The sequence below is a fragment of the Chroicocephalus ridibundus genome, chromosome 22, assembly GCF_963924245.1.
Source record: "Chroicocephalus ridibundus chromosome 22, bChrRid1.1, whole genome shotgun sequence".
Classification (NCBI taxonomy): Eukaryota; Metazoa; Chordata; class Aves; order Charadriiformes; family Laridae; genus Chroicocephalus; species Chroicocephalus ridibundus.
In genome coordinates, this window is record NC_086305.1 from 1,972,799 (window position 1) to 1,999,135 (window position 26,337).

Sequence of the window (26,337 nt, forward strand, 5' to 3'; positions counted from 1 at the left end):
CGCCAACGCGTCGCTTCCTGGGGCGGGGCCGGCGCGGGGCCGCCCCGCCTCCGCGGCTACGGGTGCCGGCAGGAGCCGCCGCGCGTCACTTCCGCCGCGGCCGGTCCCTCAGGCCTGGTGGGAGTCCGCCGTCCGCGCCCGTCCCGCCAGGCCCCGGGCTCCCGCCGCGCACCGCCCAGCACCGGCACCTCCGGGCGGGCTCAGGGCGACGCGGGGGGTAGGGGGGGTCAGGCCGGCTGTGCCGGGGTCACGCTCCCGCCGGCGGAGCGGGAGGAGCTGAGGCCCATGGGCCGGTCCACCTCTCTCTCTCTCGGGCAGGAGCCTTCCTCAGGGGAACCCGGGGGTTGAGGTAACGCAGGGGAGCACACGGTGTACAAGGAATGCTCAGAAATCTCTTTTCTGCTCTAGTTTTACAGGCCGTTAAGGGCCCGAAGGGGACGGCGGGCCGTAAGGGCGCAGTGACCGCCTCAGAACAGCCCTGGGCAGAGGCAGTGACTGAGCAAAGGTCAGACGCTCACCGAGGTGACTGTTCCGACCTTTACAACCAGCTCCGGGAATCCATCGCAGCAGCTGCACTAAAATATGGGCGAGACCCGGGAAGCAGGAGGGGGTTCTAGAGCCTCCTCCATCAAGAGACATCTCTACATCATGAACGTACCTATAAAAACATGCACTTTAGGTAATGGCAATTCCCAAAAGATTTGCAGATGAGCCATTTCCTGTCATCCACTGACAAGAAGAGATGTCAGTATATAACAATTAAAGATTTTGGGAGTAAAAGAATAAATTCTGTAAGGTAGTTAGAAGAAAGTAGCGGAGAAATTGAGTTCATGCAAAAATGAGAGTACACAGCAGATAAGCACATGGTAAACTTCATTTGAACTTGTTTACAAAATTGACAAAAAAAAGATATCACCTTGTAAACTTATTCACATTTGTTGGAGCTCACAGAACTGGTTATACTGGCATGCTGAAATAAAGATTGTCAAGCCTCATCCCACCCTGGATGCCATCCAGGTGAGTCGACCCTTACAGCAGAAACAACCTCGGTGCAGAACAAGAGTTAAAGCTCGCATTGGGAGGGAATTTCTCCAGGATTTTGTACCGCCAGGGAAAGGGCTGGCTCCGGTACCTGATGCTCTCTCAAGCAAAGCGAGCGTCAGTGCGCTCAGCGCCCTGCCGAGAGCTGGGTGGAATTTGACAGCAGTGATGAACTTTGGGCATCACCTCACCGAGTGTGGTCCACAAAGGCCATCGCTTGCGCCAGAAATGGAAGCGGTGGAGGAAAAGATCAGATTTATAAAGTGTAACGTAATACTTTGTCATTTCCTGAAATTTGCCCTATATTCAAAGGCCACAAAAGAGCACGGACCCTGTTCCTAAACAAGACCATTCAGGGAAAGGGAGGTGGGGCGGAGGGAGATGAGGTGCACAATATTTTTTACGTAAGCAAAACCCAGGCATTTTTCCAAAGAGACCAGCTTTTTAGCCCTCTACCATCAAATCTCCCTTCCTGAACTGCAAGACGGTAGGTAGCTTTCCCCAGGGCTAAACCACGGTGCTCGACCTCAGCAACTGCAGGAGGACAAAATGGAAGTAAACTGAAAATATACTTGGAAACATTTTTTGGTAAATTTTTTGCTCTCAGATTTCAGAAGTGGAAGCAAACAGGCATCAGTGAAGATTTCCAAGACACCCACACGTTTCAATACTGGTCAGATCACAAAAGCAGTAGGTTTAAGCAAGAACGACTTAAAAATAAACCAAACCTCATCAGTTGTATTCCATGGAATGAACCAACTTAACGCATACCCGGCGAGGAACACCCTTTGAGGGCTTGACCCCGCTCCCAGAGGCGGGAGAACTCTCCCCACGGCTCCTCTCCACCGAAGCGAGATCCAGCACAAAGGGGTTAACAGAGTTAACGTCGCTAAACCTGGAAAGATTTTTGGTATCGTGTCCCCCCCTCGTCTCCCCCGGCCAGACGCCCAGCACTGGGGACTGCAGAAAGCAACCAGTCCCAAATGTTAAAGCAATTACAGTTAATAGAAATTAGCTTTCTATACTGAACCAGGCCGCTTTAGAAAGTGTTTTAGCAATTAGGAATAATATATTACAAAGTTACTGAGAAAAAAAGATGAACTATGACCTTTTTAGACTTTGAGGTACATTAACAGCAATTGGGTTATCAGTCTCCAGCCCCTGGGTGCAACCAGAGTTACAAAAGAAATCCAACCCGTGCGACTGAATCCCACCAACGTACTTGGAAGACATCTCGTAAATCCCTAACAGCCAGCGGCTTTCAACAGCGTCGGATGGGATTCAGCTTCGCCGCACTGCTCCGACGGATCCCAGCGGCGACGGTCACTTACAGCTGGTCTGAACTGAGCAAACTTTAAAAAACATGAGTTCAGTATAAATAATTCACAAACTGTTTTGTGCAAATTTTTTTTATTTCCACATTTATATCACAATGTGTCCACTTAAAGGACCAAATAGCAAAGTTGCTCCCTTCTGCATCCCAAGAACACAGAAGTCTAGTTACTGTACATTCACTAAGGCTCTTTGTTTTTGCAAATTGCGTTTATGATGGATATCCATAAGGCAAACAATATCTAAAGGAATGGTAACAAGTATATTTCCAGCATACAAACAGGCTTCCTTTTTCCCTCTCACAGTACAGTTACAAACTTGTAGCACCCTCATTACATTTAGATTCTAGAAAAGGTGATTTTTCTTTTTTTTTTTTCTCTTTTTTTTATTTTTTTCCTTTTTTCCTAGAAGTTTGCAGGAAGGGAAAAGGAGGAAAAATATTTGGCTGGTGGTGGTGGGATCAAAAATATTGTTAAACATCTAGTTTTTGCAGCATTTCTCAGAGACTGGATTTAAACTGAAACCAGACTAAAATATGTGGATGCCTATGGAATGTTGAGCTGAAGCTGGTCTCCCAGCCTGCAGTGCAACACCTGCTGTTTAAAACCCAATCTCCGTACCACATGACTCGAAAAAAAAACCCCAACGCAATCATGTTCAGAGATGTGATACAAATAAAACTACAGTTTTTGCACATTGTCTCTCGAATATCTCACTGCCAAATAAAAACCCAAATCAAGTCAAATAAATAGATGCATATTTTGTTAAGGTAACTTCCACAATTTTCTCTGTACCTGCCTGTAATAAGATTCCGGCATTCAGAAAGTGCTGGAAATCCTCTTCACTTCTTGGGGACTAACACTTTTTTATAGCTGGCTCGCTAGAGAGTTTTGAACTCAATTTATCAACCTTCGTATGCCTTCCTTTGCAAATTGTTAGTAAACTGGTAGCAGCATTTCACAAAAGGAGAATTTAAAGGAAAGAGCTGGGAGGAACCAGCTCCCTCCCCCCCTCTGCTCGTTGGGCCTGTTTGTCCAGGACAGGAGGCTTTCTCCATCTTTAAGTGGCATAGTGTCTGCCGGGTTTGCTAACTGCGGGTGTAAAAGCATTTTTAGCAAAACGGGACTCAGTCTAGGCAGACGTAAGGCAGGATGTTCAATCTACCGTCATCCCCGTGTGGATCTAACGATATGCACTGTGTCCAATCATACCAGTTACCCTGTGTGTCGTAACAACCGTTCACGCCTGGCCAGTTATGTTCGCGTATTCTGTCGAGGTCATCGCTCGTGACCTCTCTCGTGACCCCAGGCAAGTCTGTAGGTTTGCTGTTAGGAGCTAGAACGTGAGTCTTTCTAGCCTCTTTTCTAGTGCTTTCCTCCTGCTTTAAATATTCAGACATGAAGTAGTGAGCTCCTGGAGTCTGTACTCCTGATGAAGACAGCAAGCTACTCTGTCTGTTTAAATATGACTGAATGATTTCATTTCTGGATAATTCCTTCCAGTTCGTTTGTTCAAAGGGGCTTTGCAGGTTGGGTTTTTGCTCCTGCTTTTCCGTTTCTGTCCTGTGCTGTTCAGTAAGCGCAGGGATTTCTACCTGCAAAGGATCTTTCTGTGTTAAAGGTTTTATCTGTCCTGTCATGGGATCAAAAGTGAGCTTTCTCTCTTTTAATCTCACAGGTTTCACACCCCCTTCTGTCACGTGCCCATCCAGGTTGACTGTATAGTCTCTGGGTCGGTACCTTTTCTTCTTTTTACTATCGGAACCTGAAGCAGCATCATCGCTGTCCATTTTTGAAGCGTCCTGGGAAAAGCCCATGTGTGGCGTGAGCGATTCCCCAGGGTGGGAGCTGGTTTTGCAGCTGGGAGATGTGTGCTGTTGAAGTGTCCCTGCTGTGTGCCTGTGCTGGCTTTCAGAAGGTACCTGCTGCTCCTGCCAGTGCTGAGACACCTCAGAGACCGACTGCTGAGGGAACTCCAGTCTTTTTGCTGGCATCGGAGGTGTCGATGGTTGCATCAAGGATGGTGGCGGCGATGGCACCTGTGCAGAATCTAAGAACTGAGACCTTTGAGATGGACTAGGCATCGAATCCTTTGGTGAGTACGTAGTATGCTGCCGAGCAAAAGTATCATGCCTAACGTTTCTAGGGCTAAACGAGGAACAGCGAGGACTCTTAGGTTGGTGCGGTCCTGTGGTTTCTTCCGATTTCTCATGCTGCTGAAGCACTGCAGTCTTTAATAAGGAGGAAGTGCTTGAAGGTTTTACAAGTCCTGGAGAACTGGTGTGAGGTTTTACAGCATTTACCGGGATCTTATTGTGTTTATCGTTTTCACCGAGTTCTGTCCTGCTGCTTTCAGGCCCTGCGTGTAGATTTACGTCTACAGGACTAGGAAAATTTTCAGGACTACCTCCAATGCCATTTGTTGGAGGGGGTGAAGAGTTTTGTAATACTTCATGACTAGCTTTGGAGACTTTTGCGGGAGGGGGGCCCTGATGCCCATCCCTGTGTTCACCTTTCCTTTTCCTGTTTCCCAATTTCTCTGGTTTTGGAGAATTTAGTTTCTGTATATCATTCCTGCTTTTCAATTCGCTGATTGGCTTTGACCCAGCCACAGCAGGAAGTTGCGTTTCTTGCTTGCAGTTGTGAGCACCACCATTTGCTGACCCAGGTGGGTTCGGCAACCCTCTTGGCACTGGTTCATTCTGGGTTACGGGTTCTATCAACTTTTGCCAATTCCGCAACAATTTCTTGGCACGTTTGGCAAGTTCCTCATTGGATGTCTTCTTCCTCACCTCATTGATAAGCCTCCCAAGTCTCGTTTCCTATAAAGAAAGAAAAGTTGTTTTACAAACGGGTACATTCTAAACAAAATTCTTACGGTAAATTTCTGCTTCGTAATGCTTACACTAAGAAATACCTAGTTAAAAACCACTAACAATTTAAGTGTTGAATTAATCTTTTCGGAAAGGATTAGTCCGGTTGGTCCAGCGCTCTGCCATGCAACATGAAATCTGTAGGTTTCAAGTCACCCTGTCTTTATTCCCTGGCAAAAGCACCAGAGCTGTTAGCTGTAAAAAACATTAGGAAAGAATTCCTCCATCAGCACGAATCCTGAGAATAAAGGTGCAAGCTCAGATCCGAGGGGGAATGCAGCACTCAAGGCAGAAACGGCACGTGTTTATCACAACGCAAGTACAAGATCTGCAGAGGCAAGAGAAGAAAATCCAAGAACCTTTGCCTGTTCCAGGAACGTGTTGACAGTAAAAGCCCCCGTTTCACAAACCTGACTAGCCAGGATGCGACTTACGTCCTACCTTCTTCCTCCATCTCTCCTCTCCCTTCACTCCCCAGGATCTTGAAAGCGTATGAAAGACCGCTTTAAACAAGCATTCCTGGGGTGTCCCAAAGTGCTTTCATAAGCAGAAGGAAGTGAAGTGTTTGATGGTTCCCAAAGCACATTTGAAAACAAAGAATTGTTCCACAAGTCAGATTACTTAAGAAAAGCACTTCAAAGGAAAGCACAGACCGGACTCAAGAGAGAAATAGGCAATGTGTTGTGATATGCGTGTTGAAAGTCAGGCGATAGTTAAAAGCAAGTAACACCAATAATTTCAATATAAAGATTGAAAAAAGTTCTATAATGTAGCCATAAAAGCCTCTTTGGGCTCTGTTTGCAAGAGTGGCCAGTGAGGCTGGCGCCACCGCCCCTCCTGATGCTTCCGCTTTTGCTACACCTCATCTCACCAACGAGATCAGACACCGAAACCTCATCAGCTGAAGTTAAGATTGATTTTATAGCAGCTTTATTCCTGTTCCAGAATCTTTGCTGCTTGGTCACCAAACATCTAAGAAGGTGATGGGTATTCAGGAAGCAGAGTGACACTGCTGAATGCAGCAGAATTAATCAGCAGCAAGTGACGACTGGTTTCGTGCCCCACACGAGCAGGAGCTGCGCTGCACAGAACACTGCTCTCAATCCAGGAAAAAACCCTGTGTTTGCACCGAGATGTCAGAAGCAGCACGAGAGGGACAAAATAATATCTTAATTGTGAACCCTTTGCAAGCAATCTGTTGTTTCAAGAGAAGCTCTTATGGAAATTAGACAGGCAGAGAACATCCTTTTATACACACAAAAATTAAGAAATGGTTAGGGGGTGACATACCTCAAGTGCCTCTTTGGTAATGGGGTATTTCTCCAGGCTGGAGATCACTTCCAGCACTGCCACCATGTTATGGATCTGCAACAAGGAAGACAAAGTCACTTCGTGTTTCATGTACAGGTCTTAGTTATCAAATGTAATTTAAAACCTTCCACTTTATAATTGCTGGAAGCATTAATCACAAAATTGCTATCACACTGTCTGGCTTTAGGGAGCTGATTCTTCAAAGAACAGGGACAAGGACACTTTACTGACCTAGTTGGAAACTGCAGGAGCTGTAACAAACATACTCTTATGTAAAAGTAAAGGAAACATTAGCAATAAAACCAGTGTGACTTACTAGCAAAGAGCTGAGACCCCCCAGCCAGGGTGTTAGTTAATTGTCCCACAGCCTAACTGGGAGGAAGCTGTGGCTGCCCCATCCCTGGAGGGTTCAAGGCCAGGTTGGACGGGGCTTGGAGCAGCCTGGGCTGGTGGGAGGTGTCCCTGCCCAGGGCCAGGGGGGCACGGGGTGGGCTTTAAGGTCCCTGCCCACCCAAACCATTCTGTGAAATAGAAGTGTCGAGCGGACCAAGAAGAGCAATGAGTCAAATCAGAAACCTTGCATTTATTCCTTTAGCACTGCTGTAGATTTACACAAGTCACCGTTCTACAGTTTTGTTCAAGATACTGACGCTTCCCGTAGCTGCACATGGCGAGTCTAAAACCCCAGGTACAAACTGCGGGAGCAGAGCAGAGCTGAAGACAGCGCTGTGCCCGGTAGGTGTCCTCAGCCCATCGCCAGCACCCAGGGACCAGGCCGGGGACAGAGCTCGGCTCCCGAGCTGCCACCTTCGAACTCCGCACCCTCCTTCCCAACTCCGCGTGGTTCTGGAGCTGGATCTCCCGACAGGGGAGATGGTGAGGAGGCACCGCAGAAATTCACGTTACATTAACAAAGCGTGTAGCAGATTTTCTGATGGGCTTCACTGCAGCATTGCTGCACGCCTGAGCGAGCTCCGCACAAAAGCGGTTGCCACAATCTGCAGATGTTAAGCACAAGCGTGATTTTAATAATTTCTACGAGAAACCCCAGCCTACAGAGAGACCTGCTTTTCCATTACCTGACGTTAAGAGCACCAAACCCTGGAATTTCTAATTCACCTTTGTAGATAGATTTGGAAAGGAAAACTTGAATCGCAGTGTCATTTAGTGCTTAATTGCATTTGTGACTCAACTGGACCTGAACTGCATCTGAGAAAAATCTCGCAGCAAGAACCTCTGTAGGGATCCCTCGTTATCCAAATGTCTCATCAGAAGCATAATCAGGTGGCCCTGCCCTCCCAGCCACACACTCCACTGCAAGATTCTTCATTTTAAAAAGACTGCAAGTCTGTAAGAATTATCTTTTTCAAGTCAATTCTACCCTTCTGTTAAGATACAACAAGAGAATCAGGAGCTGAAGCCTCTTCCTTTCAGCAAATCTTGTGCAGAGACAGTGTTTTTTCCATCACAGCAGGATTGCTTAATGTTGGAGATAGTCGGATAAGGCTGTCAGCAATGAAACACTTTGCCTGACTTTCAGATTTACTTTTATCAAACTTACGTTTAAAGTCTACATAAGGCTTTGAATGACTATAAGTCTTACCCAGTGTAAAACCAACTTCAGACCAAAGATGAATTAATTTGTCATGGTCTTTCCTTCACCAAACTACAATGCCCCCGCAGATATTTAAAGCCCTACCACCCGGTCAGGTCTGGTAAAACTCTGTTAAAGCTTTAAAGCGGCAATAGCACATATTTTGACATATTTTACTTCTTACTATTTCACTTCAGTGCGCTTTCTCCCCTGTTGCAATCCTTGCACTGTCCTCAGTGCCTAGGAAGGACGATTTAGCGCCACAGTTTAAGTAATACATAACACCAGGGTATTTTTTTCAGTTTTTAGAACCAGAGCACTTAGAATAGCTAATGCTCAGTTCTGGGAGTTTCCAGACAAACATTTTTAGACTTGCAAAACATGATACTCTCCTTCCCAACACATATTTTAGACTATGAATTACCAGGGTGCGAAGAGGCTGTGTGTGTTGCACACACCAATAATTGGTACAATTATTTTTGTAGTTACTGGTAATCCCCAAATATTCATTATCTAAATGACGAACGGATGGCAAAAAAGGATCCTTAGTCTATCAAAAGGTCGAGATGGGGAAAGCGATATGCGCATGTATATACACACCTACAGAATGATGAAACTGGTCAGGGAATTTCCAGCAACAGCTTTGCCTTTGTTCAGTATACCCAAATACACAATTACGGATGCCCCCGGATGTTAAAGCGCCTACCGGGGAGCAGGTCTACAACAGGACTGCCAGCCTGGCACCTCACCCCCTCCTTTGAGGGACACACGCTGCCAGTTAAAGGCAGGGAAAGCAGCCTTACACCGCTGAGCCCGTGCCCATCACACCACTTCTGATAACACACTAAACACCCATTTCAGATTCTTCACACATTGGTACCCAACTGAAAACATGCCATGGCACTGAAGCAATCGCTGCAAGGAGCACAAAGGCTCACATTCAGACCAACTGCAAGAAGCTTCTCTCATATTCCCTTCTTTTTGACCTGCAGGGAAGCATCGTTCTTAAAAAAAAAAAAAAAAAAAAGTGAAATGTTCAGGCAGGTTCAACAACCTCTCCATCCTTCCCCAGTAGTTTTGTGTAGTTTTCTTGGAAAGCTTCACCCAAACTGCAGCAAAGAGAACTTATAGTAAAAATCATATTCACTTATTTCAAAATAATATAGACTATGAAGTTTCTTGTGGTATAGTTAAACACTGTGATGAAAACAAGCTGACCTCCCCAAAACACCTCAAGAATTATCTATTCAATGTGAAGACACCTATTTCAATAACAGCAGCACGTCAGCATTGCACACCACCATCTTTCCCTTAAAGCACATTACTGGCAATGAAATTAATATATTGTCACATAACTGACATGAGACTGAAGTTACAAAACCCACCAGGACATCATACCACTTTAAGCAGCACCAGAAATGATAATTTATTAATGCAAGCTGCTATTAAAAATGCTTATTGGCTCCACAACAGAAAGGCAAAGTACGGTAAAGCAGAGGGGGACGAGGGAGTTCAGCAACCTTCCTCTCTTCAGGCGCTGCTCAAGAGTACAATTGCATAAGTCTCAGGAACTTGCACATCCTTTTAGTTTCTATTTGCCTTTTCCTACTTACCCTGCAACCCATTACTACCACCCCAAAACAAGAACTTCCATGAAGTAACCCCAGGACCTCGCATGTAGGAGCCTGCGGAAAACAGCTAAGAATAATTTATATGGCATTTCAAATTATCCCATGCTACTCCCATGTTGTGAAGACTCCCTGGCACACAGACTCACTCACTTGAAAGTTTACTGGAGAACATCTGCTTTGAGTCATCTACAATAATCCTTTCCAGCCAACCCCAGTGACAGTCACAAAAAACAAATCTTATTTATTCCATGCAAGTCTCCTGAAGTCATTCAGCCGTGCTCGAAGCTTACTACTGGTATCCAAGATCTCTTCCAAGTTAAGCACTAAATGTTTTTACTACAGCCTCAGACAAAAGCATGGGTTTCTGAGCTCTCTGGAAAAGATCAAGCCGCTTAATTTCCTTTTTTTAACTGCCATCTTAATCCTATTTTAGCTTTTATAAATCAAGAGCAATTCAGTAACTAACTTCATGGTAAGTGTTACACAGCAGTTGAAAAGGATAACACGTGTGTTGGGGTTCGGGAAGTTTAAGCTGTTCCTGCCACCTCCTTCCCCAGCAGATTTGAAAATAGCAGCAAACGCAGCATCGGCAGGTGAGCTGGCATCACCGTTCCACGTGCCGGGGGTGCGGAAGGGCTCGGGCTACCAACCTGCTGGGGCGCGTTTTATGTCGGGCTAGCAGACTCAACTGTCAGGCTTTGCTCCTCCTCCTCCATCTACAGACCAGTCCAGACAGAAAACCCAAATCAAGCACCAGTGTAACACCTTTCTTTCTGCCTCGGGACTGCCTCGACACGCCGGCCAACCTGTATCTCTCCCCACTGCTGCCTAAGAAACAAATCTTACAGAAACATCCAATTCAATAAAGCAATTTTTTTTTTTTTTAATGGTTCACAGAGATGTTTCTGAAGATCTTTGCACCTATGACTAGAGCATGATAGATGACAAACCAGATCTGAGTTAGCAAGGACGATGTTGCTGAGACAATTATAGAGGCCTGGAGCAGGAGAAGGAGGAGGTATCTCCTTGTAACATGGAAACCTGAGAGTTAGGTGCAATTACCAAAAAAAAAAAAATGCTGCGAAACTGCTAATACAGATCCCTATCCCACTGGATTCTGTCCAGAAAAGCTCATTTTAATCACCTACATGAAGTTCACATAACAGCACAACGAGGCATCTTTAGACACAGCATCATCATCCATAGGGGTCACGTGAGTACCTTGGAAAGTTTCTAAAGGGTGTTTACGCGGGGCCTGGTCGAGAGTCCCTAAGCACCAAAGCTTTTCCAACCCCAAAGTGTAACGGTGTTATCCTCCTGAAATCACAGGTTACAATAACCCATAATCTGACTCCACTGTAAGCACTGAGAAACAGACTATACAGATATACCAGAAGTCACTGCCTTTGAGAGAATGTATTTGTCATCGTACTTCAATGTACTTACACAGAACATGCTATAAATACTCAATATTTTGCTAGTTTCAAATAAAGTACTTTTGTAACATTTTCCCACCTGTAGCATCAAAGCAATTTTACAAAAGCAAGCAGAGAAGTGGACCCACCGTGGAGGACTAAACAGATCTTTATCTTTCCTACAGACACAAATCCAGATCTCTATCGCCAAGTTGGTGTTTTCTGTTGGCAATTAATATAAAAAACGCAGTATGGTCTACACAGAAGTCCGCAGGAGCACTTGTACCAGTTTTTATTGCCTTCCCCCTGCTCCTAGGGACAGCGGCATTTTATCGGGTAGTTATAAAAACTGTCATATATCTTTGGGCCATGTATATCCTTAGGTAGCGTAAGATAACGTTCAAGAAAATCCCGGGTTCAAGGTCAATATTGCCTAAATACCAGGAAGGCGGAACCCATTCAAAAGGAGGGACAGCAACAGCACCACGAGCAACTGCATCCACTCACATTTATTTTCTCCAAAGCGGAATAAAAGCTACTTCATTGCATAATAATCTGAAACATGGAATAAGAAGTAAGAAGAGAGAAAAGTTGCTATTCATAGTAAGCTTTATTTAAATGCGGCAACAGAAATACAGTAGTATAATGTTTATTCAGCACTTCATATAGGACACGCTAGATACCAGACACTAATGGTACATATCACGAACAGTAAACTATAATGGTATTTTTTCAAAGATACAGACCAAACACACGAAGTTAGAATCCAGGTTACAACCTGCTGGGATTTAGTTCAGTTCCCCTGCAACTGAGCTATTAACAGTTTCCCCAGCCCGCAACAAGACATGATGCTGTCTAAGGAGAGGGTACACGGGATGCTATTCACAGGAATGACAGACCAAAAAGATGACCATGCACTACTTTGCTCATAATTATTAAAAATGTTTGAAAGTCAGTTTGGTAAGCAGAGTTCAAATATTCACCAGTACACAATAGATATTCTTAAAGGTGGAGGCGAGTTTTCTAACAGTATTTAATAAAATGGACCTTTAAACATGAAGGAATTGATGATTTGGGTTGAAAATCATCCACTGGGAGCATCCTTTATGACAGAGAAATTCATTTGGAGCCCATGCTTTGAGAATTGATCAGAAATTTGTGCTGCGAAACACCAGGTGGAAGAAATGCTCCATCACTACCAAGAACAGTCACAAAACTGGCCAGGCACAACAAGCACTTACCCTTACCTCTGGATTTAAAATTGCCAGGTCTAATTTAAAGAGTCAAACAACCTGCATATATTTTATTTGTACTTAGGCTTTATTTCATGGTAAAGTAACATCATCCAGATACCTTCCCATATATTCCTTTACAAAGCCAGGATCATCAAACAAGAGTAAGGTGAAATTCCAACAAAATATTGCATTGTAAAGAAATCAGACCTGAAATACTTCACTTGAGCGAGACAACAGTTTAGCCCCGTTCCCTTTGGCAGTCTGTACGCACGCGAGTAAGGTGTAGAGAGTACACAGCCAAGAGATGAAGGGGAGTTTGCCCCAGCTGTTACAAACAGCCTGAGACACAAGCCACAGCAGCTGGGAAGTGCCACAAGCACTAGCTCTTCTCTACACGGTCCACTCCAAAGGTGACATCTAACCCTGGCAGGAGCCCCCACGTCTGGCCTAGACGTCGCAGGAACACGTGTGACGCTTTGGCAAGGCAGAGGAACCCACCCAATGGCAGGAGTATCCATCGGTGAGGTCATTTAGCAAGTGAAGATGTAAGAGGCAGTAAAATACAGATTATAGAGACGACGCGCACCCAGCACTGAACCAGTTCACACAACAGCAGGGGCACACATGGAGGGAATCCTCCTGCTCTGCAGCAAAAGGTCTTTAAGGCAAATAGAAAACAGTCAATAGTACAACACTTTTCTCCATTCATATTTATTAGCTTGTAATAATTGGAAGACATTCTTGTTCCTACAGAGAGGAATAACTGTCAGCTTCAACATTCACTAAGCACTTCCCATGATATCATAAGAATCGTACCCGTAGCGCCTACCCTTCAGCTCTAGATGAAACAGAGAAGGCTCACTGCAACACAACCCCCCCATACTTATTTTTCCACCCCCCAATAAAAAAAAACCCAAACCACCCAACCATGAAGCCGGGCAAAACCTTCTGGGGAACAAATTTATTAGCCTGCTTTAAAACGCCCAGCAATTGAAGTGAAGGTTAGTTACATGCAATACTACTAAACTGGAAAGACACGTGTGGCACAAATTCGAGGCAAGGGAAGAGAGTGAGAGGAGGACCGGGTACTGCGGGCCAGGGCCAGGCGGTCACTGCCACCGCAGGGCACAACACAGCCTCAGTGGTGTCTCCCAGCGCACGCTGCAAGCGAGATCATTTGAGTCTTGTTCTTCGCCCAACACCATACTGATAAGGAATGGTAGAGGAATCAAATTCAGCTGGAATTACATGTTCATCCCAAGGCATCACAGTTCAAGAAGAACATATACAAAGAGGAGTTTGGAGGAGAGCACTGATCAGAGGTTTTGAAAACATGGTTAAATAAGAAAAAGGTTTAAATACTCAGTTCACACAGTACTGAAAAAAAATAGGGAGGAGACTCAATGCTTGAAATAAGCCTTCCTATGCATTATTAGTCATAATAAAGAAAATGGTGATCAACCGTTTTCATGCTCACTGGCCAAATTTGCAACAAGACGAATACTGATTGTGTATTAGGAGTAACAAGAGCACTACCAATGCACTCCAATAAGCTCTCAAATAGTTTCCGTAGCCTCTACGGGGGTTTAAGAACAGATTAGACAAGTCTGGAAGGAGTTGTTTTATTCAGGTGATGGGGCACGTAGCTTCATGAAGTCCGCTCCAGCTGCACACCCCTATGATTCACACCCAGGGAGCAGAGACTGCACAGCAAGTAGTAGAAACACATCGAAACACCCATTTCTGTCTAGTCCAAATTAGACTCAAAATGGTAATTCTAAATTCTGTCCTCTCAAAGCAATACACACAGGCAATTATACAAAGCAGTTTGTATTATGAAGGACTTACAAAATTCAAACTTTGCCACTCGCTGCCCCACCGCAGCGGGCAGGCTCGCCAGCCCACGCGCAGTGCCCCGAGCCAACGCTGTCCCAGAAATGCCCAGGGCTGCCCCAGCCCTCGCAGGCGGCTCGTCACCACTCAGGCCCTGTAGTCACTTCACACCACCATGTCAGCCGCCTCACGCTCACCCCTCTGCATCCCAACACCTGAACACATTTCTAACACAGCATGGTCCTGCCAAAACAAAGCATAATAAAACAAGAAACCACAGAAACTAATAGGTTTGACCAGCCCTATACATCCACTGCCTTCTGGTATAAATACGGCCAGCTACAAATGTGTTTAACGTTTAGTGGAACATTGGAGCACGTTTTATAGAATGAGACTTGTCAAGCGTTGAGCTGCACAACCAAAGAGTACGAAATAACGCAATGTGTCTGCTCTCCAGGTGCAGCAGTCGCTACAGATTATTTCAGCACAATAAACACCACCCACAGAACACATCACTAACACACAAGTCCTAAAAACCCCAATCACTACACTGCTCCTAAGGACATCTAACCACGATACGGTTTCGTTGTATACATGATAACCATTTCTGCTCCGCTTCCACCTGTACAGAAACTTTAACTACACACATCTTGGTAGTTACTATTTATTGTAAGTCATGAACTGAAGTCCAAAATTATTGCTTAAAAATTTAGAGCCACAAAACGAGATTGCTGTGCAATCAAAGCCACAGGAACAACTGGTCCTATGTCAACAAGAGAGAAACGCCGCGTTTCTTGATTATTCAGGCAGAATAATACAGAGTATATAGAAAATTCGACCTTAAAATGCACCCCTTTTGATTCACCATGAACTCGGTGCTTTCTACATTAAGGAGAGACCCACTGATTCAGCCCGGAGTCCGTACTTTGACTGCAGTTATTTGGGGAAGGGAGAATGCACAAGCAGCGGGTGCCGGCGGGGCCCAGCAGCTCTCCTGAACCCCCTGTTATTATCCACCCGCCTTTCGGTGAGAGCAAAGTCAGAGACTGAACTGGATCATGAGAATGACCCTTAAAGGCATCGCCTGGACAGAATCATTCTGCAATCACCTGCTTAATCTTAATGCACTCCAGAGAACCAGTGGAGATTTAAAATTATGCAACACGCATTTAAGGACCTGATGAGATGGCTACAAAGGGTCAAGAGCTTTCTGAAGTTCTTAAACGTTATGTTACCCATCACCTGGAATATCTACCCAGAGCTGTTAACATGAAGCAGTTTCTATCTGAATGTAATACAGAAAAGCCCTACTAACATCACCACAATATAGACTTCACTCTTTTCTTAAGAAAGAAAAACGTTTATCACTGTATTGGTGTACTTTTAAATGCAGCAGGACAACATTTGTAAAAATGCTAGGGAAGCTTCTCTGCTGATTCCTTAAACACTAAAGGAGGCTCAGGTAAGAGCCTGTTGAATACTCTGCGTTGTGGCATTTACTAATTCATCACACAGAAGCACAATATGCTTGTGTGGTTGCTCATGAGAATTTAATCATGGCATATTTGTTCACAAAACCTGAGAAAAACAGCCTTACAAACTGGGAAAGTTCTAAATACAAAGTTTGGAGAGAAGTCGCCATATCCTTTAAACAGGAATTACTAATACAGAATATCCATCAGCATGTACCATAGAGAAGTTTTATGGATATGGAAAAAAACTGAACCAAATTCTAGATAAAATGTTCCTGCCTGCCACCCATTTCCAAATACCTCCATTCTCTGAAGACTGTGCAGGTCCTGGGGAGACTATAACCTGTCCAAAGGAATGACCCCCCCGACAATCAGTTGAGAATGCTCGGCCATTCCATGCAGTGGCACAATCATTAGCAGCTACTTAGAAACAAAATGAGTTTTCTATCTTTAGCTGGAAAAAAAATAATCTTCCCCCAGAGGACCATAAACACAGCACCTTTCATCTCAGGGCTTACGAGCTGGAGGGCTACTTTACTTTAACATCAGTAGCAGCAGCGTGATCATGACAGGACAAAAGAACCCAGTACCCCATCAGCATTTTTTTCATATTTAAACACAGAACACTCAGGAAGCTGCAACCTGGCACTAGTAATTTCTAATCTAGTAGCAAAAAACTTGATGATTTCCACTTAAGAATGCCCCACTGATGCTTAATCCCCTTGGCAGCCTGTCTTAAGAAGTCCAGTAAAGAAAATACTACACAAAGTCAAAACTCATATTTTGACAGACAGAAACTCTGACATGCTCAATGATGGAGACATAGTTTTCATGACGTAGTTAGCACACACGCTGCAGACACCCTACCTTGGCAAATACACTTGAAACATCACTTCTCACACCTTCTCTTCCATCTCACTAAGCTCAACTGTATTCAAAAATCAACCGTAGTTCCTCCAAGGATAAACTATAATATTGAGGTATACGCTCTTCTGGAGCTTTCAGGATGATAACTTCTATACAGACATAGATGTTCCTTCCCATGCGATTAATCTACACAGCACACAGTGTTCCACACTGCCCATGCCATCCACTGTCCGCTGCACAGACAGCTCGAGTTACAGAAACTCGGAGCTGGCTGTAGACGTGCTGGAAGTTTGTTCGCTGGAGACAAGTTATGAATGTGCATCACTACCCTGGGAAAAAAACCATGCTCCTCTGCCATCAGAAGTTCAACACTCCTTAAAAAAAAAAAGAAAGGACAAATCCATTTAGACCTGCAGTATAATCGCGATACTCGGCAAGCTGATTCTGCATGAAAATAGCAAGAAAGCAGCTCCAGAGAAGTGCTGGCTGTCACTCTCAGACGAGAATTCCACCTCTGCACAGTCATCTTTACAGCACAAAGTTTCAAAACACACCCAGTTGAGCGTGTTGCTGAATACTACAGACAGACTTGGACGTAGGATTCCTCTCCTCCCCAGCTGCTGTGTTAGAAAACCACTTTGTTCAATAAAACAGAACTAATTACGTTTTACTTCCAGCAATCCCTCAATAGAAATTTCTACCACCAACTGTTTGGACATGCTGAAAATCGTATACTTTGATATTAACAATCACACTCCAGCACACACCGCTGCCCCATGAAAGCCGTGCCCCAGAAAACACTGACACGCTGTTAAATTTAGCAGATAGATTGCACCTCAAATTAAAGCAATTTACTAGCACTTAAATATTGTTCCAAACACTGAAAGCATGAATTACCTGTAGAAAGAATAATTTAGTTGTTAGAATACTCAATAAACAAACCTGCATTTACATTAAAGTGACTATGATGTACTTACCTTTACCTTAAATATTTCTTTAAAGACCAAGTGCACAAGTGGGGCCACATCATACCGTATGTTATACAGACCCAAGAAAGTTTATTTGAAGTTATCACCAAGCACAAAATGGGTGAGACGAGATAGTGGTAAAGCGTTATCAGCCAAAACAGGCATGGCTTGTTTTTTTTTTTAATTTATAAAAACTATACTGACATTAATTTTAACTCCAAATCTAATACATTGGAGTAACTATGCCTTAAAGAAGTGCTTCTTAATTAACATCAAATTTCCCCAGTAGGCAGAATCAATTCCTTCTTTCCCTACCCTGAAACTTTTGTGGTTCCTGAAAAAAACCCCAACCTTCTACTCATCTACTGCAGCAGCTCCTTGGAAGAAACTGGAAAAGGCTCTTCCCTCACAGGATACTGGGAGAAAAACCTTCAGCTGCCCTGAAACAACTTTGATCAGGAGCCAAAGGTGGCAGCATGACAGCGCTGCTGTGTCATCTGGCCATACCAAAAAACCTCAAGAGAGGCAACAACCCACACCTTATGCACTCCTAAACTGGGCTCACCTTCAACATACTGTACAAAACCCTAACAAATGGCAAACTGGGCCTTCTATTCTAGGTCCAGACTTCTGAAACACAGGCTAAGATGAAGGTATTCATGTTTCCTAAGACAGAGATTGGGTCTCTCCCCACTCGGGAGCTGTGACAGTATTTTTCCTCCCACCCAGGCAGTGCCTCGGCAGCAGGACCTGATCCAGCTGCAGCCCATGCCCACCCAGCCCAGCTCCAGCCGCCTCAGCTCATCGCTTTCTTGGGTTAACTGTGCGCCAACCTGCACCGAAACAGCCTAACACAGGACCTCCAGGGGCACCAGCAGCCACAGGAGCAGAGCTGTCCCCAGTCGGAGCAACTTGGGAAACTGCAGCCTCGGGTTCTTTGCTGTCTGAGAAGTTTGTTTCAGTATCTCTCTCCTGGAAGGATGCGCATCTTGCACATCAGCTGTCTTTTCCAGGCTGTGGGTCGTGGTGGCTGTCACAGAGCATTCTTGATGTTTATTCTACCTACAAAACGTTGGTTCTTCCATTCAGTAAACTGCTTCACTGTTACATCAAGAAAAACATGTTACATTAGTTATTTCCCTCCATCCTCTGAGCAATGAAAGTGTTCATTTCTCATCAAGGGTCCATGCTACAGTGCGTGCAGCCAGCCACTTGCTTGAAAGTTCTATCATTTGGATTTGAAACGCCCGATCCCCATTAATGAAACAACCCGAGAGAGTGAGGGGTGCCTGGCTGGAGGGTGCGGCTCTCCCAACAGCTTCAGCTTGGATGGCTCGGGGCTGCCACCACCCCAACATCACCTCTCCTTGCCACTCACGCTCCCCCCCAGCTGCCACTCCGTGCCAAAACTGCCACATCGCTGTGCCAGGAGGAGATAGGGCAGGGGAAGAGGCCCCACGTCAGCCCTCTCCAGCGAGGGAGCAGGAACACTGGGTAGCGGACGGGGACCACAGCAGCTCTCCTGCCGGCTGTGGCTCCGTTGGCAGTTTCAGTTGGTGTAAGCACATGAGTTTAAGCCAAGTCAATCGTTGATTATTTTGCGCGTTGGCCACACGGCCTCTAGTGTAAGGTACTTTACTCTTTGAGTTGCAAAGCTCACTGCTCAGGAGCGTCCTCCTGGATACCCGTGATGAAGCTTTCCAGAGTTTCTCCCAGGAACACATGCCAAGCCCTCGTGTTACACAAGGGACAGTGACGATAAAGTCTCTACAAGTGAAAGCTGACCATGAGGCACCCAGTCTCATCTCCACACACAGACAGGGGAACTTTTCCAGGTGACACATCCCTCTTTCCTAGGAGGCCCCAAGCCAGCCTGCTAAGGCAGCAGGGAAGCATGAGGAGGCAAATGGCATTCCACTTTTCAGCTTCTGTACTTATTTAAACACTGTAATACCCGATTCTGCTGCCACACCTGTGCCACTGCTATTAGCGATGCACTGAAGTTTTACCAGGTAATGGAGCTGCATCAAAAACTACCTGGGAAAAAAAAATATCATATTATCTCTTCTTTTTTAAACCCCGATCAATTCCCCAGTTCAGTTCACCACCTGATCCTGCAAATCGTTGCATGGGCGCGCATCAAATGGGTGTGTGTAGCAGGAATAAGAAGTGGGTGTTATTTAAATTGTCACTGCTGCCGAAACAAACACTCAAATTACAGCATTAAGAGCAAATGACTACTGCCCTCATCACTGCAACCCGGGGAGTTTCAAGGAATTAACAATAGAAAGGCAATTTGGCATTCCCCTTGCTCTGACCCCTCACCCTAAACTCCCTGCTGCTTTTGTTTGCTCAGATTTTGTCTTGGCAGCCTCAAACTTCATAATGGTCTCACTACTGCAAGGGGTACTGTGCAAATGAGTTTTTAACCCCCTCCAAAAACCCTCTCAAAAAGTTACAGTATTACCACCCATAACAAACTAACCAGGACTATACAGGCGATTAACCTGACAAGTGCTAACTGGGACTAGTTAAACTCGGTATCTATACCTGCGTAAGCACCACCGGTGCTGTTGGAACATGCTTCTGCCAAGCAAAAAAGCTATTTTAGAAAGAGGTGGACAGGAAAGCTGCAAAGCAAGGCCAAGAAACCAACTACACCATTGCCCTCCAACAGGTGAATTCAAGTGTATCAGGCATATTAATGGCTTAATGGCATACAATACAGAGCATCAAAAAAGCAGTCGGCCCACTTAGGGGTATTTAAAATTATGAGGAAGGTGAATACAATGGGACTTACTACCTCAGGCCCAAATCTTTACCTGGAACCCAGGACTGAGATGATAATGACCCTCCAGACCCTACACAACAGGAAACGACACAACCACCCGCATGTTTCACCACACACCTGAAACATAATCCCCTGCCTTGATGCACAAAATGCTACTTGAATCAAGACGAGCTACAATAAGGAAACGCACAGAACCGGTGAAAGGTACAACAGGTCCCAGCCTCTGCATGCTGCAGCTTCCTCAAAACTGATAAGCTCATTAAGGCCTCCCAGAAAAGGATAAAGCTAAAGCAAAAGCCAAGCCTAGGCTACTTTCACCCACACGTAGCACTTCCCTGCATCCAGAGAAATCCCCAAGACCCTCCTGAAGGGAACCTCGTCCTCCTCCACTCTGCATCTGCAGCAGTGCCTGGCACCTTCTCCCCGCCTTTTCAAACTCAATTCTAGAAAGCGTATTTGTCACTGATGATAGAGGCTTTTGTTTCCAGGACTTTGGTAAAGCAATCAATACAGAAAACAGCCATGGGAGCATCTTTAACTATGCAACTCATGCCTCAACTGGAAGATCACCCCAGGCCAATGCACTACTTAACATATTACAACACATGGACCAATTTATTATTAATAATTCAGATCACGGACCTCTCCTGAAGGTCTGAGCAGCAAGGCCAACTGAGATACTGCATGAATGGCAGCCTGCTTTACAATCAACTCTAACCACACTGTGAGCGTCCAACGGGTTGTTACTCAAACCAAAGCTGGGTTTGCATCACAGAGAGGTATTAATGGTAAATAATTAAATTATTTTCTAATATTTAAAGTCAGGAAGAGCTTGCTACATATTCAGGATGAGGAACCATTTAATTGGAAGCACAATTCTAACAGACAGTTGGAAACGACAGGCTTTCCCACAGAGAAAAACCTAACAGATCTCATTATTCCTGACATCAGGTAATAAATTCCCTGAAGAGCAGAGAGCACAATTTAACAAGGCGAAGATGTTCTGCTTGGTGGAAGAGGTGGTTTCTCCACACACCGAGCCCGAAGGGAAAAGCATTGCTTCTCCCAGAAGCAAGGAATATCTCCCCTGTAAGACCTCCCGCACCCACTGCAATAAGGTTGCAGACACTCTTCTCCAGTTCCTGTTTCCACACGGTTCTTCCAAGAAAAGGATTTTTCCTGCAAGAAAATCAAACCACCTGTCATTTTGGGTGATACCACTAAACTCACGCATTGCTCCAACAAGAGTCTTGGTACGGTCTTGCTAACACACAAGCCTTGGAAGGAAACTGGTGTTGATACTCAGTGTTTAAGTCATGCAGCAGAAGTAGTTTGCCCATATGCTTTTTCAAGGGGAAAAGGCTGAATAAATGAAGACATAATACCAGACATCCCTGGTGGCTTCCAAGATGATGTAATTTTTTTTAAATAGCTTATTTCTTATAGGTCTCCTTTGAAATAGAGGTTACCTGTGTAAATTCTGAACTAAGTGTGAAACAAAGTTATAAATACATTCTGCAGCAATTACTAGAAGAGGTCTCAAGCGCTAAATGCATGTGTACAATTAAAACGTTGCTCCTGACTCAGCACGGCTTTATGTAGCAGTTACAATGAAGATGAACAATCGTCACAGAAGATGATTTCTCAAAGCAAGCAGATTCTGAAAACTTGGGAAAAGATTATTTTGACCAGTTCGAACCAACACAGCTAGGGAAACTTCTCTCTCTTTTCCTTTTAATTTAAGGCAGGACCTCAGAGTTAACCAAGATTTGTATATACTGCAAAGACCTTTACTGGAATGAGTATCCACACCAAAGCAGCAGCTTGTATTAGAGAACATAGCAGCAAAGCTTAAATTTACAGCACCCCACAGTAAAGCACTATAAAGAACCACATCCTCCTCCTCCTCCACCTCACAAAACTGGGCTTTTTTTGCACACCTGACAATATTAGTGCAGTTTTCACCCTCTCCAGAAACACGCACATACACACACCGACAATTATATTGAAAAGCCTGAATGAAATCCAGGCCTCAAAGCTTGACTTTCTTGGTAAACAAGGAAGTCAATCACAATAATGAATACTCTAAGTTTGAATGCAGCCACTTCTTTTGGGAGAAGATTCCAAAAGCCAGAAGAAAGTAGCCAGAGTTTTCTGTGAGCACCCGCAAGTGCTGCAGCTTGTAGCTGCACTGACTTCTTCCTGCGGGAAAACATCAGAACAGTTTCTTACACTTTTACACTGGTGCCCAAGCGCGATTAAATTCAGAGTCTGCTTTTAAGCATGTTCAAAATTTAAGTTTTTCTTCTCTTTTGTGAAAATGGCATGACAGGTAGTTTTTTCAATTGTTTACCATGTATTCTACATGCTTTGGAGAAAGAAGTCCAAGAGCTAAGCCTGCACAATGAATCCCAACTACATACACCATCTCTGCTCTCCTTCGAAGAAAAGGTTAAAATGGAAGACAGCCCCCTGCCTACAGGCATTTCTAAACAATGGGCTGATTTTTCTGCCACCAATTATTGCCCTGGATAAGTATCAAGTATGTAGAATTATAATGTAACATACATTACTCCTCAGCTTATGGGGCTACTGACCTGTTGGAAGCTCAGCAGAGCTACTGGCCAATGCTCCAACTTCCCCTTGCAGGCAGCTGCCTGGGTATTTCTGGTGCCCCTCATCACAACCAAACCGCGAGCAGGTTCGCAGCTGAATGTAACATTAACATACAGAGGAAGGGAAAAGTATCCATCACAAAACGTACTTCCCAGCTGCTTCATTCCACGCAGCCACTGTGTTTTAGAAAGTAACACCAGAATTAGGGTGACCACTACTGCTGACAGTTCTGAAGTTAAAAGAAACCATAGATCTGTTACAATTCTATTAAACTAGGTTGACACTTGGTCTAACGTAAAGTGAAAAATCTGCAGCCACAAAAAGAGAAGCCAGAGCAAACAAAATTCATGAAGTGTACTAACTGACATTTCAGCAAGATCCACGCTAAAGTACTGCAAACTCAACTAACTTTGACATTTAAAAGCCCACAATTACCATTATAATTCATTACTGTTACTCTAACATGTAATATGGCAGCTGGTGACAAATGCACATCACAGGGGGTTACTAAAGAAGGGCGATTTTTCTTCTGTTTTCATGTCACATGCAGGCCACTCCAGAACGCTTCCAAACGGTAATAACTTTATTAGCTACTTTAAGACTTCAATACAGGTCTATTACAGCAAAACACTTGTTCAGACAGAAGCAGGTATGACTTTAATAGAACCAAAATACCATTTCACACACCCAGCCTCCTGGAATAACACACACACACGTTCAGCCTGACGCACCCGCAGCTGCCCCCACAAACTGCAGATGGCCGAGCCAAACCCACCTTTGCATCCTGCTGTGCTGACTGTTGATCTAAGATTCAAAAGTCTGACAGATTGCAGGCTCTGCAGTCCTCTCACACTAATAAACACCTAAGCGGAGAACTGCTTTAATGTGCCAAAAAACACCGTAAAAGGAGTAAATGATGCTTTGGATAACCTACACTCAAACGTTCAGGCCACTTACAGGTAAAATATACGCCGACTTCTGTGCTTACACTCCATCCCAGAAGGAGCAGATAAGCTCATTAGCGCGCTGCAGGAAAGGATAACAGCGAAGACCGAGGCTGCTCGGTGCTGGAGCAGCTCCGCAGCCCCGAAGCCACCGTCGAAGCCCTCCCGGTGTCCCCGGAGCCCGGGGTACCCCACGGTACCCCAGGGCCTCGGGGAGAGGCGGCCACAGGGGCCGAGGAACAGGTGGGCGCCCCGGAAGGTCCCGGCGAGCCGCGGCGAAGCCCGGCCCAGAGCCCCCTGCAGGCCGCGCCCGAGCCGCGGCCTGGCGTGGGGAGGCCGCCGGGCCGCACGCCGCATGGCCGGGCAGCGCCGGCCGGGCCCCAGGGGTGCCGAGCGGCGGCGGGAGGCGGTGCGGCGGGGAGCCGGACGCGGCCCCCTGGGGAGGAGGGAAGAGGCCGGCGGTGCGGCGCCAGGGCGGCCCCGTAGTGCCGGCTCAGGGGAGCGGGCGGCGAGGGGCCGCTGGCAGCGGGACCCCGTGCGGGCAGGGCGCCGGGGAGCTCCCCGCTACCGCCCGCAGCGGAGGCTTCCGGTGCCCGGGGAGGAGCCCGGCCGCAGCCGCGGTCCCAGCGGGAGGCGGCGGACGCGCGGCCCCCGGCGCCCCCTCAGACAGCGGCGGGGGGCGGCGGGGCGGGAGCCCCGGGGGGCGGCGGGCAGGCGGCCCGCGGCCGGTGTCGCCGCGCTGCCGGCACGGGAGCGGCGGGGCCCGGCGGGCCGTACTCACGTTGCTCTGCGGGTCGATGGCCTGCAGCAGCCGGTCCCTGATCTGCTGCGGGGAGGGGGCCGGAGCCGCTGTCATTGCCTGGGCGAAGCGGGGCGGCTGCGGCCGGGGCGGGCGGGCGGCGGGGCCAGGCCGGGCCGGGGCGGCGGCTCCTCACTCGCCGGCGGCGGCCTCCTCGGGGAGCCGGAGTCGCATGATTCGCTCCCCGCGAGGCGGGGGGCGGCGGCGCTCGGAGCGGGGCGCGGGGGGGAACCGCGGCGGCGCCACCGGGCCGGGCCCGACCGTTCCGCTCGGGGCCAAACTCAACTGTGGGCAGGAGCCAGCCCCGCGCAGGGCACCCTGGGACACGCCCGACGCCGTAACGCACGGCGCGCCCCTGACGCCCCGCCGCACGCACCGGCGGGCACGGAGGGCGCCTGCGCCGTGAGGCGGGAGCGGGCCGCGCGTGCGCCGTGAGGCGGGAGCGGGCCGCGCGTGCGCGGTGGGCGGGAGCGGCCGGCGGCCGTGAGGGGCGCCGGGCGGTCGCCGCGGGCCCGGCCCGGGGGGGGGACGGCAGCGAGTCCGGCCGCCTCCCCGCCGAGCGCCGCCCCCGGCCCCTACCGGCCGCCCTCGGCGGGGGGCGGCCCCGGACGGGTGGTGGGATCAAGTCTTGTGGGGAAGAGAGGGTTTCAGGGAATAAATATCGGAAATAAACCATCGCTACGCGGACGTTACAGAGCTAACGCAATGGTGATGCCTTATTTCAGGCTGGCAGGAAGGTAACGCGGACCTGTTAGTCTTGAAAAGCTCGAAATATTCATGAAAAAAAATAATTGCAACTAAAAGTTTTTGCCAAGCGGCAGAACTTCATATTTTCGTTATGTTCAGAATAACGGGTGAGGCAGCAATTCCAACTTCCAGCCATCTGGGAAGAGCTACCCTCCAGGAACTGAACAAATAGTTCTTTACACGGATGTGTTTACCTTCTCACTTCTTGTCTTCTCGACTCGGAAGAAAGCGCAAGTGAAAAGTGAGGTTTTCGGAAGGTTGCAATACAAAAATGGACTTGGTACAAAAGCAGCTGTACAGTAACAGACAGAGCGGAGGGCATCCGGCACCACTCTGGGTAAGCCACCAGCCCCGCATTAAACTTTCCACAGCATTTAAGAGCACCTTAAAGTTAACTAATTATTTTTAAAGCACCTGCTTAGCAGCTAAATGACACAACTTTTATTCTTCTGAACAACTGAAATCTTGAGGTGACAGCACAAAAATTATCCGTTTACCAGCAGAGCTTAATCATCTTCTGCTTCCTGTATTCACAGCATTGCTCGGAAAGCAAACTGTCAGTTCTTCCCAGGATCAACCATTTTTCTGAGTAAGAATTAAACCCCCGCGTACAAAACCGAGCCCGGCACCGTGGTGCCGAGTCCAGGGGCCTCGCGTGGGTTGTGCACAGGGTGACAGCCACTTCCACCCTCCCCTGGATGTGCCAGGGGAAAACTTGCTTTCATGAAGGTTAGGGAGAAAATGTTTTCCACGAACTATATAAAGCACTGGATGTTTGGACGCCATGACAAACCGCACCTGAAGAATCCTTTTTCCGTGTTCGTTACAGCAAGGCATCTTCCCTCAAACTGCCTTTCCCCCAGAAAAAG

The 26,337-nt window shown here is 46.6% G+C and overlaps 1 protein-coding gene across 4 annotated transcripts; it reads right to left on the reverse strand.

Moving 5' to 3' along the window:
- Positions 1–12: 12 nt before the first annotated feature.
- Positions 13–25,085, reverse strand: MED26 (mediator complex subunit 26). 4 transcript variants are annotated; one of them, XM_063357888.1, is made up of 3 exons: positions 24,704–25,085; positions 6,536–6,610; positions 13–5,194 (listed from the first exon to the last, which is right to left on the reverse strand). In XM_063357888.1, exons 1-3 carry the CDS (start codon positions 24,776–24,778, stop codon positions 3,500–3,502), a joined length of 1,845 nt encoding a protein of 614 aa, XP_063213958.1. In that variant the 5' UTR covers positions 24,779–25,085; the 3' UTR covers positions 13–3,499. The 4 variants fall into 4 exon arrangements, with proteins under 4 accessions (XP_063213958.1, XP_063213961.1, XP_063213962.1 ...); XM_063357891.1 differs by having other exon boundaries at positions 6,536–7,554; positions 24,704–24,724; XM_063357892.1 differs by lacking the exon at positions 24,704–25,085 and adding an exon at positions 17,581–19,526.
- Between the last annotated feature and the right edge of the window lie 1,252 nt (positions 25,086–26,337).